We start from the raw sequence: 18389 nt of genomic DNA on the forward strand, positions 1-18389 counted from the left end.
CGTTTTTTTTTTTTTTTTTCTGAATTGTGGTTTCCATTAGGAGAATGTATCCCCATTCCAATTTGCAAAATTTCAGAGTTAATGGAAACGCAACTAGTGATGAGCTTCTAGACCTGATGAGGCAGAAGAGCAGAGCGCACGAGAGAGGAGGGAGACTTTTGACCAACTTTAGTCTCCTGGAAAGAAATGCCAATAAATAACCACATTTGATTTCTGACAATAAATGAAGTTTATATTTGATTCATTAAAATGTTTGCTTTTTTAATATAAATAAAGGTATAAATCCAACACAGTAATCGTCATTCATTGTAACACTATTTACAAAGATGGTCGACATGGATGAGATGCTTCAACTGAGACGCGGGGATGGAACTTTCTGGGTGGTGATTGGAACATCTTGCAGGATGGTCTGCAGAGTTTCAGGATCCATCTTCACTGTAGACTGCATCGTCCATCTTCAGGGTTTACAGGATTGGCTGTGGACGGATGCTGCATGACCAAAAATGATCCATAAATATAAGATCATGCATGCACTATCCTAAAACATTTTTAACAAAAACTCAATGAATTAAATAATTGAATTATTGAATAATTAAAAATCACTTGATTAATTAATTACCTGTTAAAAGTAATCAAGGTCAGGTGGTACCTCCCGCAGAGCAGAAACCTCAGCAGGTAGTTGGTCCTGCCAGAGAGCACCACTGGTGACCTTCAAACCAGCTTCCTCCTCATCATCACCTCCACATCATCCTCTGGGGCCTCTGTGTCGTCAGCACAGGTGCAGATATTGTGGAGGATGGCCCAAGCTGAGACAACCTGCATTATATAAATTAAATATATAAATTAATAGAAATATATTCCAAGGAATATAAAATGCTGCTATGTGTTCACTTCCATGAGGTACAAAGGTGTGATGCACCTCCAGCACTTGCAGGAAGATGCCTCTGAATCTTGTCTTCATCATTCCAAAGCACGCTCTATAATCGAGGGCGCTTTTGGAATGATGCCAGGGTCACCAGGAGGTTTGATCCTGATGTGGCATCCATCGATGGCACCTGCAGCTTTGAGGAAAAATTCTGTGCTGTGCAAGCCCTGCAAACCCACGGGATTCCACCTCCAGGTCCTCAGGGGTTTTTGGAAGGTGAAGGTCCTTATGGCAAATGGCCACCACCTCCTCAGTGACTGTGGATGATGCAGTGGACAGTGGAACGAGAGATCCAAACACTCGTGAGATCATCCTGTAGGATACTCCGCTCGCCAACCAGAAGAGAAACACCAGGATCTCAGTTACATCACCCCACAGACGTCACCAATGGAGGTTCAGGAGGACTGCAGGAGAGTTCCTGTTCACTCTGATTCTGGTCCTGGATCTTGACTGTTAATAAACCGCTCCAGGAATGAGAGACTCAGGTTGATTCTGCATTACAGGGTGTAGTCTGCTTAGAAAGAAATACACAATAAATACTTTTTTAGCAAAAAAAATAAAAAAATAAAAAATAAATAAAAAAACTTAAAGCAAACATAAACGTGTGTGGTTTTAAATATTCTGATCTTACACTGTAAAACATCATTATACTTAGGTGAACATGAGAATAACAAAATACTTAAATACTACTTGTACTGATTTCATATAAGAGTAGGGTAAAATTGTTAAAATTAATTTGTGCAATAGAAGAAGTCAGAAAACATCATGTCTTGTATCAAAGGTTCTAGTGGTGGTGGTAGTATAATGGTGTGGAATCATCTTAGACTGATTTCTTAAACATGACAATTAGTTCACTGGACTCTAATGACCTCCACATTCACCAGATCTCAACACAATAGATCACCTTTGGGATGTGGTGGAACGGGAGATCGGCATCATGGATGTTCAGCCGACAAATCTGCAGTGAACGTGTGATCCTATCATGTCAATCTGGATCAAACTCTCTGAGTTTCCAGTACCTTGTTGAATCTATACCACCAAGGATGAAGACAGTTCTGAAGGTAAAAGAGGGTCCAACATGGTATTAGCTAAGTGTATCTAATTAAGTTACTAGTGGGTTATTAATGATACATATTGTCCTTACAGACTCGTCCTTTGTGTTCAAACTGAACAAAATTTATGCAATTAATCAGGTCATTTAAGTAAATTAGGAAAAAAGGAAGAAAAATCAGCTGCTTTAAGGAGTTATTTCTTGTTATTGTGACATTTTTCAGTTGAAATCAACCCACAGATTGTATATATAAATATATATAATTAAACAACTTTCTAGCGTACATCCATAGACGTAGATAGTAGAAAACATGAACCTCAGATTTGAATCTTTAACTTTAGATGCAGTTCTTAAAGATGACCACAAGAGGGAGCTCTGAGCACAGGGACACTCAAAAGGGCTCAGAATGAAGGTGAGTGATGATTCAAGGAGCATTAGTGTCCAGGACATTATTACATCCCCAATGAAAAAAATAAAAAAATGAACATTTGGCCAAAGTTTCTTTAAATTTTAGCTACAGATTTTGTAGATTTGTGATGTTCTGAATTGAATTTAAACAAAACTTTTTGTGACACTGAAAATTATTTAAAGAATGCATGAATAAGAGTTTATAGCAAAAAATATAATTTTTTAATTATTTTCTACAAAAAAAAATGAATGAATTTGAACATTTTCCCAATGACCTGTTTTATCATTTTAGAAAAGTCTATGTAGATTTTTAACAAGATTACATCTCACTGATAACAATCAGATGCATCACTAAATCTTCCTGTGGTTTGTTTTGCTTCCTTTTCATGTTCTAATCCTGATCTTTTTCATGTCAGTTTTCCTATTTTTTCTCATATTTAAATTTTTTTTAATCCATGTGTGTGTCAGATGTGTGTTGTTCTTTATGACACAGACAGTCTGAAAAGTTTTCATAAATACAGTTTAAACATTGTGAGTGTTTTTATAACTTTTATTTTACTAAAAAAAAACAGAAAAAACAGATCACATTGACATCAACTCTCAATATTACAGAATAATGAAACTCTTCTCAAAGGAAGTAAAATACAACAGTTTTTATTTTATTTTAATCTTATATTAAAAATATCAAATATTACGTATCTAGCAGTGCTTGCAGTTTGGTTAAGATAGGTTGCAGGCTTGATAGCAGAAAGGTTGGAACTGAGCAGAGTTGGTTTTCCTGACAGTTGGAGTCTTGCAGGAACGACCCGCCTTTGCGTTCAGACGCCTCCACAAGCCGGACATGCAATGAGGGCAACTATACAAACCATCCTACAAGTAATACCGGTGCAGAAAGTCACTTGGAACAGGCTTAAAATGCAAGAAGATAAAAGAAGAACTGTTGTCCGCCTCGCCCTCACCCCCCCAAACACAAGTGCCTCATTGAACTTCTACGGAAGTGATCTGAAAGGAACCAGCAGACTTTCAGCACGGCTTATCCAGCGTGGACACGGTGAAGAAGAAACTCAGACTAAAAAAACAAAACACCACTAACTGGATCAACTTAAAACAGACTCCTTAGAGTTTCCTCTAGTCGCACTAAACTGTACAGGCACACATATTCTATGCACTTTAAATAAATAGGGTCATTTGGCCAAACAATTCTGAGCAGGGATGGTTCTGGCTCGTCAGTACAGACCCGATCCCTGCCGCTTCCCGACGTGAAAAACACACCGACTCCATGCGTACGTCCATGGCCGACACACATCCACACGCCGACGTAGAAAACATAGAAATGCCGCTGTTCTGGAATGCCTCCGTCAGGAGAAAGCCGGAGTTTGAGTGTCTGTGTTGATCAAACCAGATTACCACACCGAGATTAGGAGCCACTGCACCAGGCTGTGGCCCTAAGACCCCCCGCCCCACCCATACAGGTCCCCAGAGAGGGTGGGAGGCGGCATTAAAAACAGGAACAGTTCTCTGCGGCCTCCTCCCCATCTCCACACAGAACAGGTGCTGGGGAACCAGATGGACACATGAGGGAGGGGTCTGTACAGCTGAGACGAGCCGCCTGCGGGGGGCGTAGGTGAGGCCATGAGGACTGGAGTGGCGGGGTCCACAGTTTGAATGGAGTCCGTCCCGCGCGGAGCCCTCAGTGGCGCGAGGGAGGGGTGGTTAGACGTCAGTGGAAAAGTAGAGCGTGTTGCGTTTGAGTTCAGCAAAGGAGATGGGGGGGTGCTGCAGGTAGTAGAGCAACACCTGGACCTGAGAGATGAGAAAAAAAGGGTGTGAGGGGACAGAACAGAACCACCTTTTTGGATCTTTTCAAAATAAAACTATGTTTGCTAGAAGGTTTTAGAAGACGCACTCGGATGGAGTTTTTAACATGTTCTTGTGGCATTTTTCCAATGATGAATGATATATATATAAAGAAAATTAAGTTTAAAAGTTTATTTCTGAGCATTTAGGAGAAGACAAATAACAATAAACTTTCAATTAAGAAAAAAATATGATGAAACTGTAAAAAAAGCAGGAATGGTGATTCTGATAAATAGAAATTAACAGCTGTTTGTTTCTCTAGAAGTCTACGGGATTTTGGCTTCTTGGAGCCAGCAGATACTTCCTATTTGGAAAATGAGGGGGGAGCGCTCATAGTCCAGTTCTCATATACAGTCAATGACGATCAGGATGTTGAAATGGAAAGAAGCTTCATTTTTGTGGCTTCCAACTTCCTGCTCAACTTCTTAGTCGGATGCAAACAGGAAGTGTGTTTGTCTCATTTAACAGTATCGAGAGAAAAATGCAACATCCTCATCCACAGGATCTGCTGACAGCTGCTGCAAGTCATTAGGATAATAAAAAGGCTTCAATTTCAGTTAACTTTTAAAACACGTTGTCTCTCCATGTTTTAGAAAAAGGTAGTTTTAATATAAAAGAAAAAACAGGGGCAGAATTAGATTTAGTGCACCCGTTCACCTGCAGGTTTATGGTTAATAAATTGACTTTTCAGACCATCATCTTTTGCATTTATTTACTTTTAATTAAGATTTAATAAAACATAAAAAACATTAATTATCTTTACGGGTAAAAAAAATAGATTATTATGGTTTAAATTAGAAAAAAAGAGAGCCACCTTTCTAACCTCACTGTGATTGTTTAAGAACTTTATTTTCAAGATAATTAGATTAAATTGGAATAATGTGAAGAATCCTCTCCATAATGAACAGTAATTCATCATTATGTGCAGAAAGGACCTCCTGCACGCTGTTTTTTATGATGTTTACTTGACTGTTGTTTGTTCTGCTGAACAACATGGCGGCGAGCAGGAAACTGATCTCTCAGTGGAGGCAAACGCAAGGCCTGAAGTCTAAATGCAGGAGGGACAGGAGGCCACTTGGGTCACTTGGTGACGTGGGAGAAGAATTAATGTAGAAAACAGTCTAATACTTACACTGTGAGGTTCAACCTCACTAACCATTGATAGGAAGTTTATTGAACACACAAAATGTTTGTTTGGAAGGCGTGAGGAAAATCCCCTGACCTGTGCCATGACGTCATGTGACCAGATGTCGCTTGCTGAGGTGATGTGCTGACCCTTCACGCTCTCGGACTCGGAGGGCCGGAGCAGGGTGGGGCCGAACACCGTGGCCAGGTTATGGAGGGACATCTTATTGACCGGCTCCTTCTCAGCAACCCTGAAGAGAAAACAGCAGCATAGTAAAAAAATGGAAAAAGTTTCAAATATTTTTGCAACATCAGCTTAGTTTGCAAAGAAAAAACACAAAATCACCCTGGAGGATTTTGTCTAAACAACATCTTTAGGACTTTAAGGTCTGGGATTTAAATAAAACTTCTAAATTAACATGAACCAACACTGTATCCTGTATTTAAATTTTGAAATATGTTTTTGTGCTTCACTCTTGTAACTTTTTTTTAGTGTCTTCTATCAAATGTATATTTTCTTAAAACATATAATGTAGATTATCAGGATAAGTTTAGTCAGGCTTCTGAGAGGTTGTTATGATCCAATTCGGCCACTAGATGTCCTCATTCTCTGTTTGTCTTTAGACTGAAGCCTTGAGGCTTCAAATGTTAGTAAAGCCTGATAGACCCACTCTGGGGTAAATTGTGTTTTTAACATGTTCTTGTGACATTTTTCTGATGATGGAGGACATAAATAAATGAAATTAAGATTAAAATAGCATTTCTGGGTATTTATTTTTTATCTATTAGTGGTAAATCAGGAGCAGGCGGCAAAAATGTTTGAACAAAGATCGTGTTTGTCATGTATCCACTTGTAGACGGCTAGATCCATATCTATCTTCGTTTTCCTCATTCATATATGGTTCAAAGCGGTGCGAATGGATATCTCTAACGCTGCTCACAAATAAAAAAAGTTCTGTTGGTGCATGTGGGAGAGTGTGTACCGTTTGAGGTGCTCCAGCAGCGTGAGGAAGGTCATGATGTTGGGGTCGGGCAGGGTGCGCAGGAGGTGCATCATGCAGTTCTCCTTGGCTGCTGGGTCTGAGAGAGCTGCAGGGGAAAGAGGAAAAGATTGAACTCTGTAAAGAGAGTATTTTGACCTCAAACCTTCAGCTGGTGAGCATGGGACTCAAACATGATGACAGCGTTTCTCAGGCTGAAGTCTCACCTATGCCCTCCATGAAAGCAGGGTAGAGGCGGTCGGTGAGCAGAGGCTCCGGCAGCTCCCTGAAGTAAAGCTTGAGTGTTCCTGCAATGGCGTTGATGTCCATGTCACTCAGCATCACGAGGATATCTTTGGTATCTACGGGGCAGAATCAGAGGAGAGTCCAGATCACACACAACCAAAGGGAAGCTCTGCTTTAAAGGATCTTGGTTGAATGGGAGCACAGAGGAGATTGACTGACAATGTCTACAGCCAATCAGGAAATAGAACTAAAAAAAAAGAATAAAACATGCATGCAAAATGAGTCTAAAGAGAATCTACGAAACTGCCAGAGTGTGAAACATGAACTGTAATATAGTGAGGGAACACTGCATAGTAAAAGGGAACCGACTTCTTTGTGGTTACAGGATGAACTTTTCATTTTCTATGACTAGATCACAAACTCTGTTCTTATTGAAACACACAATAAGAACAAATGTTTATTTTAAGGGTCAGAGTTGTTGTTTTTATTTTTTGGTGAATAAGATGGGAGGCAGACGGCGTCAAACAGTAAACAAGCGATCTTACTCGTGTCAAATGCCGACTTCAGAGCCTGGATGTCAGTGGCCACCCCTGAGATCCTGTAGATTCCCACCTCGTCGATCCCCCTCTTCTCCACTTCCTCAATGCACTGACGGACTATGTAAGGCACCTTGGAGCGCTCGCGCCTGTGGGAGCAGATTGGTTTTTAAACACGGTTGGCAGTCGTGTTTTACAGCCCAGCAGGAGTGTGCTTACTTTGTTACTACGTTGATTTTGACTCCAAACACCCCACTCTGCTTCTTGGACGGCGTCCTCTTCAAACTGAGGTCTCGACTTGTAAACTTCATGGAGAATTCCACCTTTATCTGGAGAGGAACGACAGGCAGAGGCTAAAGCAAGACGTCAGAAGAGGGTTATAGCTCGCAAACACAGCACCATGTCATGTTTGGTCAAGAATTATTGAGAATACTGGAGATAAATGTTCTGTTTGATCTGTTTATGTCTTTAAAATAAACCATTGAACAGAATTCAGATACCTTAGCACTTCCTGTGGAAACGTGCAGCTGTGTTTGACATGATTATGATAAGTCACAGAGCCCATCTTTACAGACACAATACATCTCCCTAGAGCGGACACCGACAGGGTGAGACCCATAAACTAAGTTAAGAGAGTCTTTCAGAGTCTGCTGTCTTACCCCGTTCATCTCGATCACGTCCACCTGCCAGTTCTTGGACTGTACTGTCTGTGGATCCAGCTGAAAGACACAGAAACACAGATTTATGTCAGTTCTGTGACCAAATGACATCAATCAGTTCAAGCACAGGACACAGCTTGATCCCACAGTGACAGGTTTCTCCGTTCTGGAGTTTTATGTACAGTAGATCTCAAAGCCATAATGAGAATGAGATGCTGAAAAACTGAGTGAAACATCAAGACTGTCGGATGAAGTGTGTGAATGTAACTTAAACACACACAGATGAACAGTCTGATGGGACTTTTTTTATTATGGAACCACCAGCTATCACAGTTCCTGTTCAAAGTAGTTTCAAAAACTAAATTCAAGGTATGTCAGTTCACCAAATGACCACTAGGATGGCAGTTACACAGGCTTTAAAACACAGATTTGAACATGATTCAGTCTGGTTTCAAAACCCCTTTTGTCTGTGTGGTTGGATTCAAGACACTTGGAGAAAGTATTAAAAAAACCACAACAATTTGAATAAAGAAATACTCATAAATGCAACTTTAAGAAACATTATATATGTCCTCCATCATCAGAAACAAGCCACAAGAACATCTTAAAACTCCAAAAAAACATCCATTTCATCAGCGGGTCTTCCAAAGCTAATCATGATGCTACAACCAGCAGTGACGAAGGCTACTTAAAACTCTACATCCATCCATGTCCAGAGTTAACCTTTGATCTCTCTGGCTCTCATGATGGTCTATGTCTCCATACAGCTTATTCACAACAACGTCCCCAGACCAAAGACAGAATGATGATGACTTCCAGGATATACCTCCCCCAGCCCCACAGGGCCCCGACCGAGGCTCCGGATCCACTCAGGCTCTTGGACTGCTCTCCCGTTCACATTCTCACAGTCTGGATCAGGTCCCATGAAACCATCTGAGACCTCAGAGACAGCAGCCTGTGTTTACTTTAATTCTGCTGGAAGTCTGAGCACACAGTATGAGCCACAAATGCTAACCACTCTTTTTATAGACTCATGTTAGCCCCCTTCTGCGCAGATGTGCTCACATAGAATGAAAACATTGTTTGTTGGGTCAGCACAGGAATAGCCCTCCGTTGGTCTGTGTTAAGCTGCAAATGTTGCAAGTTCTCAACTAGTTTACCTCATTAGCTTGATAAGAGCCTCATTTTCTTTTAGCATTTGTCCCAGCAAGACAGCATTTACTGACTTAAAGACCCACTCTGATAAAAATGCTGTTTTTGGTGTTTTAACAGGTTCTTGTGCCATATATATATATGTATATAAAATAAAAAAATACTCAGAAATTCAATTTTTAAGCTTAGCTCCCTTAATATATATGTGACGGGAAGTGGAGGCGGGCTTGCTCCACACCAATAGTTTCTAATGAATTACTGTCACTTTGCAGAATGTAAATCCCAGAATTTGACACAAGTTTTCAGATTTTGACTAAAAACTGCATAATTATAATGAAAGACCACTAAGAATGCTTTTAAAATAGATAAAGATGATCAGTGTGGGTGTTTATGACAGGAAAACACCAAAATGTGGAACAGCTACTGCCAAAAGAAAGGACAGGCAGACACTCAGGTTAGTGTTCATGATGAAGGTTAATCATTTATTGTCATAGCTGGGCTGAATTCGGGGTTACACCGATCCTTTCCAGACCTGAAGTTAACTCCTTTTTTAAAAAATGATTGAGAGAGAAACCTGAAATTCTTTAAATTCATTTTTTTCTATTTTAGGAGAAACTTTGGCTCCTGGAAGTTTTTGAGAGATAAACTTGCTCTATCAGACTTAAACTAGATGTAGCTCTGAGAAAGAGACGAGAAACGACTGTGTGACAGGAAACAGGCTTGGTGAAAATGAGTTGTGACTTCTGGGAGGATGTCAGCCGGAAGACTGCACACTCTGAGGTGTGGGATTGTAAATCACCTGCAGATAATATAAAGTCTGACCTGCTCGTGACGACCGGACCGAATCCACACTCCAGTATAACAAATGAACAGAAAACTACAAATACTACTAGGCTGTAAGGAAACAAAACCACAGTATAACTTCCAAAGACCAGCGGAGCTTTATTCACTTTCCATTTCATTCCAGACAGATGAAAAATCCAACGGTCAATTTCCTTTTCAAGGAACGCTCGAAGGGCGTTTTGAGCACGAGTGTTTGTGTCTATGTGAAGGACCAGATGAAACTTAGAAACTTTACTAAGACATCCTGAGGCTTCAACGCTCATTGTCCCAAAGTCAAAGCTGTCTTTGTTGGGAAAGTGATCCTTAAAATGGGCAGATAATGAAAAGCCGAAGAAGCCTGAGGCAAACCAGAGAAACATACAGTTTGCATGCGTCCCAGTGCGGACTAACATGCCGTTCCTTATGCAAAATAAATGAGATGTGTGTGTGGATGAGCTTTAAGTGGAAGTCAGGCGCTCCTCGGTAATAACGGCTGTGCAGGTGTGTGGTGGAGGAGCAGCAGATGTGGGGCACAGCTGCTCACCCTGTTGCTCAGAACAGAGTGTATACTACGCTTGACAAGCATGTGGCTGCCAGGTGATGCAGGGCGCCCAGAGACCACAGAAGAGCTGATTTCAGCCTTTTTTTTCTTCCTGCTTTCTGCAGATCACAGGTAGAAACACCTCAGCCACAGACACTAGTGAAGATAAAAAAAATCCTTGAAAATGTTCAGAGTGCTGTCTTGTGGGGTCCAGATGACCAGTTATTTACAAAATGAACAGTTTATTTTCATTCTTCAGTTTTAAGCCTTTGCAAAAATGTAATTTATTTGAGAAAATGAAGTCAAATAAACCAGATGAATGTGCCGAAGCAGCACATGTCCTTTAAATGGAACAGTCGTTTTCATAATGACATGTAAAGTCTAAATGGATTCCCCGAACAACTCTACTAACCTTTTGTAGCTGTGCGGAAAAACTAATACATGCAGGTAACAAGCTCCCAAAGAGAACATCCCGTGTTTTTGATAAGACCAAATTTAATGAATCTCTGCGTCTGAACAGTTTTCCTCTCCTGCTGATGAAGCGTTCATTCAGCTGCAGAAAGCTTTTTATTAATCCTTTAATTAGATTGAAGCTCAAACGGCAGAGCTCTTTCATTTTAGCAAGATTACAGGAACGCTTTCTTCTCTCCAGCCACTAAGCCTTTTTCAATACCAAGCTCAAGCTTTACAGACTATAGACAGCCTGATTATTTTTAGACACAGTGATCACATGAAGGCAATATTTACATGTTCATCAGTTGTGAAGTCACCATGGCCACAGGGGGTCTTTAACTCCGTTGCCATGTTGGCGTTTCACCTCACCGCCAGTTTGAACCAATAGATGGAGTTTTTACGAGAACAGAGAGTTGTGATTTGCAGATGAGCGTTTCATCTCCTCCAGCGGATTCTTGCACAGTGAACACGCAGGCGAGCGCTGCTCTTTCGCTGCAGCCCCCATGAATAAGAGCCAAGAAGCACGCCGTAGCTTTTGATAAGAGCAGAAAAGGGTAAAACATTTGTTTCCTGCTCTGGTTTTAGATTCTCCCTCATTAAAGAAGGTTTAATGTCAGGACCATAAACAAATCATTAGCAATAACTCATAAAAGGTAGAAAATTATTGAAATGAGTCATATTAAAAGTGTAAACCTGCATCAACTGTGTTCATTTTGAAACATTTGTTCCATAAAATTATTTTTTTCTAATGAAATGAACCTAATAAGGTTGTTTTGGTACTTTTTTTCTTTAATTCTTTTGTGTCCATGTGAATAGTAATGAATTCAAATTTAAAAATGTATGCAAAAATATATTTTTGAGCACTTTATTACTTTCTGTTTGTCATTTTTATTTATGTTTTTTATGCTTGAAAACTAAAGGAAATCAAATTAAATTAAAAAACTAGAAATGTAAATGTATGCAAAAATTAATCAAATTGAATAAAATCAAGAATAGAATCAAAATTTTAACAATTTCATTGGAATAAATCAAGGAAAATGACGATGCTCACCAACATCATAAGTATGTTTAGGTGATATCAGTAAAGCAAATTGACATTAGATAAAGTCAGAAAAACTCTGATTAGGTGTAGATGACTTACTGTAGGAACTAATCTGGTCATTCAAGCCCTTTTTTTCATTCTGCATTACTGGAAGAATCCAAATTATTCTAAGAAGAACTTTTTTTTGCACAGATCTGTAAAGATGTTCCTCCCAGACTCGTGGGAACACTGTGAGGTCAGTCCTTTAGCACACAACTCTAATGAGCTCAAACAAACATAAAAAGGTGGCTGTACTTATATAGTTCAGTTTTATTAAATCTGTAACATTCCAGGTCCCGCTTAGAGCCGGTTCACTGTCAGAGCAGGACAGGGGTGGCCATTACCCCTCAGCAGCTAATTGGATGATGGAGGACTTCTTCACCAAACACAGATTGGAGCCATCCTGCGCATATAAAGCTGTTTGGCCAGAGGCAAATGGGGTCATTGAGGGTGTCAACCTGAAAATGCTTTACTGACCTCCTGCTCCCCCCCTGGAGCTCATTAACCAATCACAACCCTGCACTCAGGGGGATGGATTAGAGTCAGTAAAGGGCTATGGCTGCCGGTGGCGACACTCAGATTTATGTGGCTTGTAAAAAAAAAAAGCCATTAAAAGACTAACTGGTGTTTCAGGCCAAAACCCCTAATATCTAATCGGCACTAATCAACCTATTCAAACGCCGTGGTTCAGTATGTGGGCTAAAACGCAGCGGAAGAGGCAAATGGAACAAGGTGATGAATTTATGAAGCCGGCTCCATTGTTTTAGCTAAGCTGTGCGAGAGGGCCAGGAAGACAATAAAATCTAATCAACCCACAAAACAGGTCACCAGACACATTATTAAAGAAAAACACAACCACCACAACCAAGCCGCACTTTAATCACACTTTGCTCCGATGCTGGGACACACAAGATAGATTATGTCTGGTCCTAGTCCAATTAGTGTCCCCATTCAGCCTCCTTTCTCATTAAAGCGGGTCTTAATTATATGCATCTGTAGACTGAAGGAGAGCCGGCGTTTCCCCGGTGAGCTTCAGAGCACGCGCACGTCATTTAACATGCAGATTCCTCAAAACACCTCAGGATGCAGGAATCTATGAGAGCATCCTCACAGCACAGAACTTAACCACTAGTAATCCAGAGCCCTTTTAAGCGTTTGTTTTTTACTTTACAACGCTTGCATTTATTATTCTTAAATTACACTATAATTCCACAAGGAATCTGAAACTGTACAAAATAACTCCAAGTATTTTTGTCATTTTTATAGCAAATTTGGACGTGTTTTCACTGCAAAAATTATCACAAAAATGTAGATGAAATTGCTCTTTTTTCATTACAAAGATCAAAAACATACAGATAAAATATACAACAGTAAAAATTCAAAACCAAAGACAAGATCAAAACTATGTGAAAAATGTTTTAAAGAAACAGGTGAACCAGAATTGAACTATAAACAAATTTACAAGGATTTAATCCAAAGTTTATCCCAAATATGTGTCATAATTTGTGTTTTTCAAAACCAAAAATGCCGAACCTTTAAGTTAAATTCTGGATGAAAACCATACTAATGTGTCATTCTTACATAATTGTAAACAACTGATGTGATTGGCAAACGCATGAGCGAGTTGAAAGGTTAATATGTCTAAGATCATTTAAAACAGAAGGGGATTCGAATGGCTATAAAACCTATTAAAAACCATTAAAGCAAAGACCGTGAATCTATAAGAAGATCTGGACCCACAGGCTTCTGTCATGTTACGGTTTCAGGCAACAGAAGATGATCTGACGTCGTCTCAGCTCCACCATCAGCCATCACTGCCGGCAGCACAGAGATAAGAACAAAGGAGGGAAGAACGGCTGAACTGATAGGATCTAAAGGATGACTTTCAAAACAGCAGCACGACTGCACTCGTGCGCTCTAGGTTTCAGGTTTCTGCAAGTGGATGGATGAATGGAAGCTCAATTTGAAGCTTTTTTTTATCACCACTTCTCCTCATTGGCACATTATTGACAGTAAAACCACAAATGTGTGGAAGGAGCAGGAGGAGAAGAGAACAAATGAATCAATGCTGGACCTTTAGGTCAACTCAGTAAAGTCTGGGCTTAGAGTGTAATCCTGGTTTTATTTCGCCTGGTCTGACAATCGGTTCAGTTCCTTCCAACATCTAATGAATAATGAAAAACAAAGGAGCAAAAGGTCAAGCCTGCTCCCGACCTGGATACATTGTTCTGAAGGCTTATAACACAAATTAAAGAGCAGGAAAAAAAGAGAAAGAGAGGAAGCACCTCATAAAAAAGGTGTCAGAGAGCAGCGTGAACAACAAACCTCTGTCAAGAAAACCTTTAGATAATCTTTGCATGTATGGATACGTATTAACATATTGTAGAATAAAGGACTTAAAGTTCTGAAGGAACCTGAATGATGGTGATGTTTCATCACAATTTAAAAAAATGTGTTCAATTTTTCTTAAATAAAACTTTTTATTTAACTTGTTCCTACTGTATGTTGCTAATTTGCCACATACTATATTAATATATATATTAATAAATCCAGACACAAAGGGGTTAAATTACATGTTTTACAGTTAAATATGGTCCATATATATAAGAAGTGTTCAGTTTCAGTAGTAGATCCTAAAATGAACAGCAGAGGGAGCTATACTGACAGAAAAAAACACTAAAACTCCCAATCTGAAAATTTTTGTTATCAATGAGTTTCTTTTGGACTAAGAACACTTTAAACAAGCTGACAGGTTTTGAAAATGTAGGTAAAGAACCAACAAGGGACTTTGAGTAAATATGAACAATAAAAATACATTCTTTTTCAATGTATATTCCCTTCATTTAATTACTGTAATCTACAAAAATATATAAGAAGCTATTGATCAGATGCCATCACGATTAGTCTTTGAAAAAATTCAATATTAAAAGTGAACTATGTAAAACAGAACGGTGGGCTCACAGTTGACAGACAGACTTGCAGATGAACACTGTGAAAGACAGGCAGAGCAAACAGATGGAAGAGACGGAGTGATGAATGCAGGAGGGGGTGACACGGACAGAACAGAGCTCAGGTATGTCTGTGACATGCATGCGTGTGCATCAACCGGAGACCTTTTGTCTGAGCAGCTTGCTCCGCACGCGCCCCCATAGCTTGGCCCCGGTGTTGGGGTGCCTCTTCAGCACAGGGGTCTGCGGCTGGCTGGACCGATGGTTGTCGTCCACGCAGCAGTGCTGCTCCAAACGCTCACAAACAGAGTTCAAATTTATATCCGAAACCAGGACCTCCGTCATCCCAGAGCCGTAAAAGCGCAACACTCTCAAGAAGAGTTGGAGGAGGAGAGGAGGACGAACCCCTTCGTAACCCCTGACTGTAGCTGCTGATGGAGAGTAGCACGGGAGAAGAAGATCTTCAAAAATAGAGACCGACGAGAGAAGAAGAAGACACTGCCATTGCTTCCTTCACCGGGCTGATAATAATAATCCAAAACAAGGTCCTGTTTCTGAGAGTTGGTCAACATTCGTCTGCCAGCATCTCCTCACTGCGCAGTCTGACTTCCACCACGGCAGCAGACACACTGAGGCTGAGTGAGGCAGAGCAAAGAGGGAGGGACAGAGGAGGGCTGAATGAGCTCCAGACCAGCCCTGCTCCTCCAGATGTTGATGGACACACCTCCAAATGGGGGGGGTGAAAAGTCAATGAGAAGTAAATGTGGAGGCTGAAAGGGAGAAAGAGGGAGACAAATTCCGACCTCCCGCCAACCTCTCCCAGAGCTGATTAAGAAAACTGTGTGCATATAAATACAAAAATGAAACTGAACTGTAACATCAACCAATACATTTTTAAAGACATACTACGATGAAAATTGCGTTTTTGGTGTTTTTTTTTTTTTTAACATGTTACTTTAAAATTTTCTGACAATTGAGGACATATATCAAGAAAATTAAGCCTAAAATTGCATTTCTAAGTTTTTCCTCATTCAAATCAATAAGAATCAGGAGATAGGGCTGGGTGATAACTATTGTTATTGCAATAGTCTTCTAAAATTGGAAATGCCACCGACCCTTTTCCATCACCTGAAGCAGGGCCACCAGGTATGCGCAGTCGATAATTCTCGAGTAAAAACAACAAAACTAAGATCTGTACAGCAACAGTCTAAACTAGGAGAATAAATGCTGATAATTTACTTTAGCTCCTAGCTTATTCACAAGATGTTGAGAAAAATGTTTGTCAATTTAAAGTTTGCTCAGTAAAATTTGAAAACATATTTGTGGAATATTTGTGGAATTAATGTTTTTAAATGGAACTGATCAAGCAGTGGTCTGTTTTGTTTATGTTCTAGTTTGAAGGTTTTATCTAATGGATAACCAAACAGTAAATAAACTTTACTAAACTTTTTGGCTATTGACTTTTATAAATGGGGCTTCAAAAGTGTTGTCTGTTGGTCTTTGAGACATTTTTGACAATTTAAATTAAACTTTAATTGCCAACATAGTCTAAAACTGCATGTGTGCTGCCCCCTACAGGTTAATAGAAGGTATTGCTGTTGAATTTTGTGATTGGTCAACTGGTGTAAGTCCCACGTCATTTCAGAAGTTTCACGCCATCATGTGCTGAACTCTAATACAAGAACCCAGATCATCTTTGATTTGGAAACAGTCAGTCGTTATCGTGTTAGCATCTGGGTGTTTGTCAAAAACCTACTGGCTAGCACTACTGATGATTATACATTTCTATTATGAGCCAAAGAGTGTTTAAATTTGGCAAATAAGCTATTTTTTTTTTGAATATGACTAAAAAAGACAGAATCATAAATAAAAGACCACTGTGAACGCTCTTACAATAAATCAAAAGATCATCAGAGTGTGACTTTAAAAAGAGTGAGTACCCAAAGTGCTACAGTCAGATGATTCCATCAAAACTCTTTGCTGCTCCTTCCATCCTCCTCTTTCTGTGTGTGTCACTGTTCCTTCCTTTCCTCGCATCTCTGGCTTCCACCATTTTCCATCCACTCACTCACACTTTTCCACTACAATGCATAACCCCTTTCAAAAGCCTGCGTGTTGACATTGGAAAATCACAGAAACACAACCGCGCACTCACACATCCTGGGAGACGCGGGCAGCGAATCACCGTGTTGATTCACCGAGACAGCCAGAGAGCGCTGCTCTTAGGAGATGGATTCCTCTGGATTATAAATCGATAGGTGGCAAGGGAGTCTGTGTATGCCTGTCAAAGTGCATCCCCGTCCTCCGTGTCCCACGCTATTTGGACAAGAGGAGGGGTGTTCTGCTAGGAAAAGGATGTAAGGGAATTTTGAAGAAGTGTGTTGAAAAATAAGTGGATCTCCACCTGCTGATTCTTAGAGGAATCCAGATTTGACATGGAGAGAATGTCACAAAGTGCGTTTCGTTTTCCTGACTCACTGAATTGGATCGAACATTTGATTTGTTTTCTAAACTATTTTTAATCTGTGTGTGGTAATCTTCCCTTACAGGCCCCCCATCCTCACAGATATCAGTAGACAGGGCGTTACCGCGGTGCACAGACGTGTGGGTTAGAGAGTGTTCCGTGGTCACGATAACACAGCGGGCAGATGGGAACTTTGAGCGGGACGACATGTACGTCTGACTTTGTGACTGAGCGTGCTGGTGTGGGAGGGGAGCGGGTGCTTTTGTTTGAAGAAGACCTCATCCAGCCCTCACCGCAGAGTATTTTTAACGAGCGGGGCTTTGTAACGTTGAGACAAACCCACTCCATGCGTCACAACCTGGAAAAAAAATGTCTGGGAAAAGCAGGATTTGAAAATGGGAGGGGAGGGCGAAACCCACTGGGAGATGGAGGATATTTTTGGGGCAAGATGAGAGAGAAAAATAAAATTTGAAATAGAAGTAACTACCACAGCATTGAAGACTGAGTAACCTGGAAAGATCTCTGGATTAGATTATTTATATTATTTATTTTAAAAATCTTCCCAGTGGTCTTTTAATTATAATTATGCCGTTTATAGCTAAAATTAAAAAAAAAAAAATAATAAAGTGTTGTTTTTTTAGGACATCGTTTCTGCAGAGCGGTAGTAGTTTGTTAACCATTGGTACCATTGGTACCATTGGTATGGAGCAACCCCACCCCCTTTTCCCTTTCCGTTTCTGAGAGGTGGGACCTTGTGGCACACCTAGACTATTTTCTACAACAGAAATAGAATCTTTTTCAAACAGGACTTTTTCATCTAGTCTTGATTCACCATAATTTGAATAAAGAAATACTCAGAAATGCAATTTTGAATGTAACTTTCTTTTTGTATGTCCTCCGTCATCAGAAAATGCTACGAAAACACAATTTTCATTGGAGTAGCTCAGTTTTTTTCCTCAACCCCACGAGAAAAAAAATAAATATATTGTAGCGATTTGGGTGGGAGCAGAACCAAGCAGATGGCTGGCAGGTTAAATCCAGAGATCATTTGTGTCCCATACACCGCACGACTCCAAGTGATAGGAGGAAGAAGCGTACACGAAGTCCATGTAATTCATTCGGTGTCAACACTTTGACCACC

The 18389-nt window shown here is 40.2% G+C and overlaps 1 protein-coding gene and 1 long non-coding RNA gene across 6 annotated transcripts in view; both read right to left on the minus strand.

Moving 5' to 3' along the window:
* Positions 1–243: 243 nt before the first annotated feature.
* LOC112142393 lies at positions 244–1476 on the minus strand. Its single transcript, XR_002918585.2, has 3 exons — positions 920–1476; positions 620–816; positions 244–489 (listed from the first exon to the last, which is right to left on the minus strand). It is a non-coding gene; the product is annotated as an uncharacterized LOC112142393 (long non-coding RNA).
* Positions 1477–2919: 1443 nt separating this feature from the next.
* Positions 2920–18389, minus strand: part of abr (ABR activator of RhoGEF and GTPase) — a 118547-nt gene continuing 103077 nt past the window's right edge. For 4 of the 5 annotated variants that reach the window (XM_024265737.2, XM_024265738.1, XM_036215100.1 and 1 more), the window contains 7 exons: positions 7788–7847; positions 7348–7457; positions 7138–7277; positions 6574–6708; positions 6350–6455; positions 5464–5617; positions 4098–4187 (listed from right to left, as the gene is read on the minus strand). In XM_024265737.2, coding sequence (XP_024121505.1) covers positions 4098–4187; positions 5464–5617; positions 6350–6455; positions 6574–6708; positions 7138–7277; positions 7348–7457; positions 7788–7847 — 795 coding nt within the window. Of the gene's footprint in view, positions 4188–5463; positions 5618–6349; positions 6456–6573; positions 6709–7137; positions 7278–7347; positions 7458–7787; positions 7848–18389 lie in introns of all 5 variants that reach the window. The other variant, XM_024265736.1, reaches the window with a different exon arrangement.

This window comes from Oryzias melastigma, linkage group LG14, assembly GCF_002922805.2.
Source record: "Oryzias melastigma strain HK-1 linkage group LG14, ASM292280v2, whole genome shotgun sequence".
NCBI lineage: Eukaryota > Metazoa > Chordata > Actinopteri > Beloniformes > Adrianichthyidae > Oryzias > Oryzias melastigma.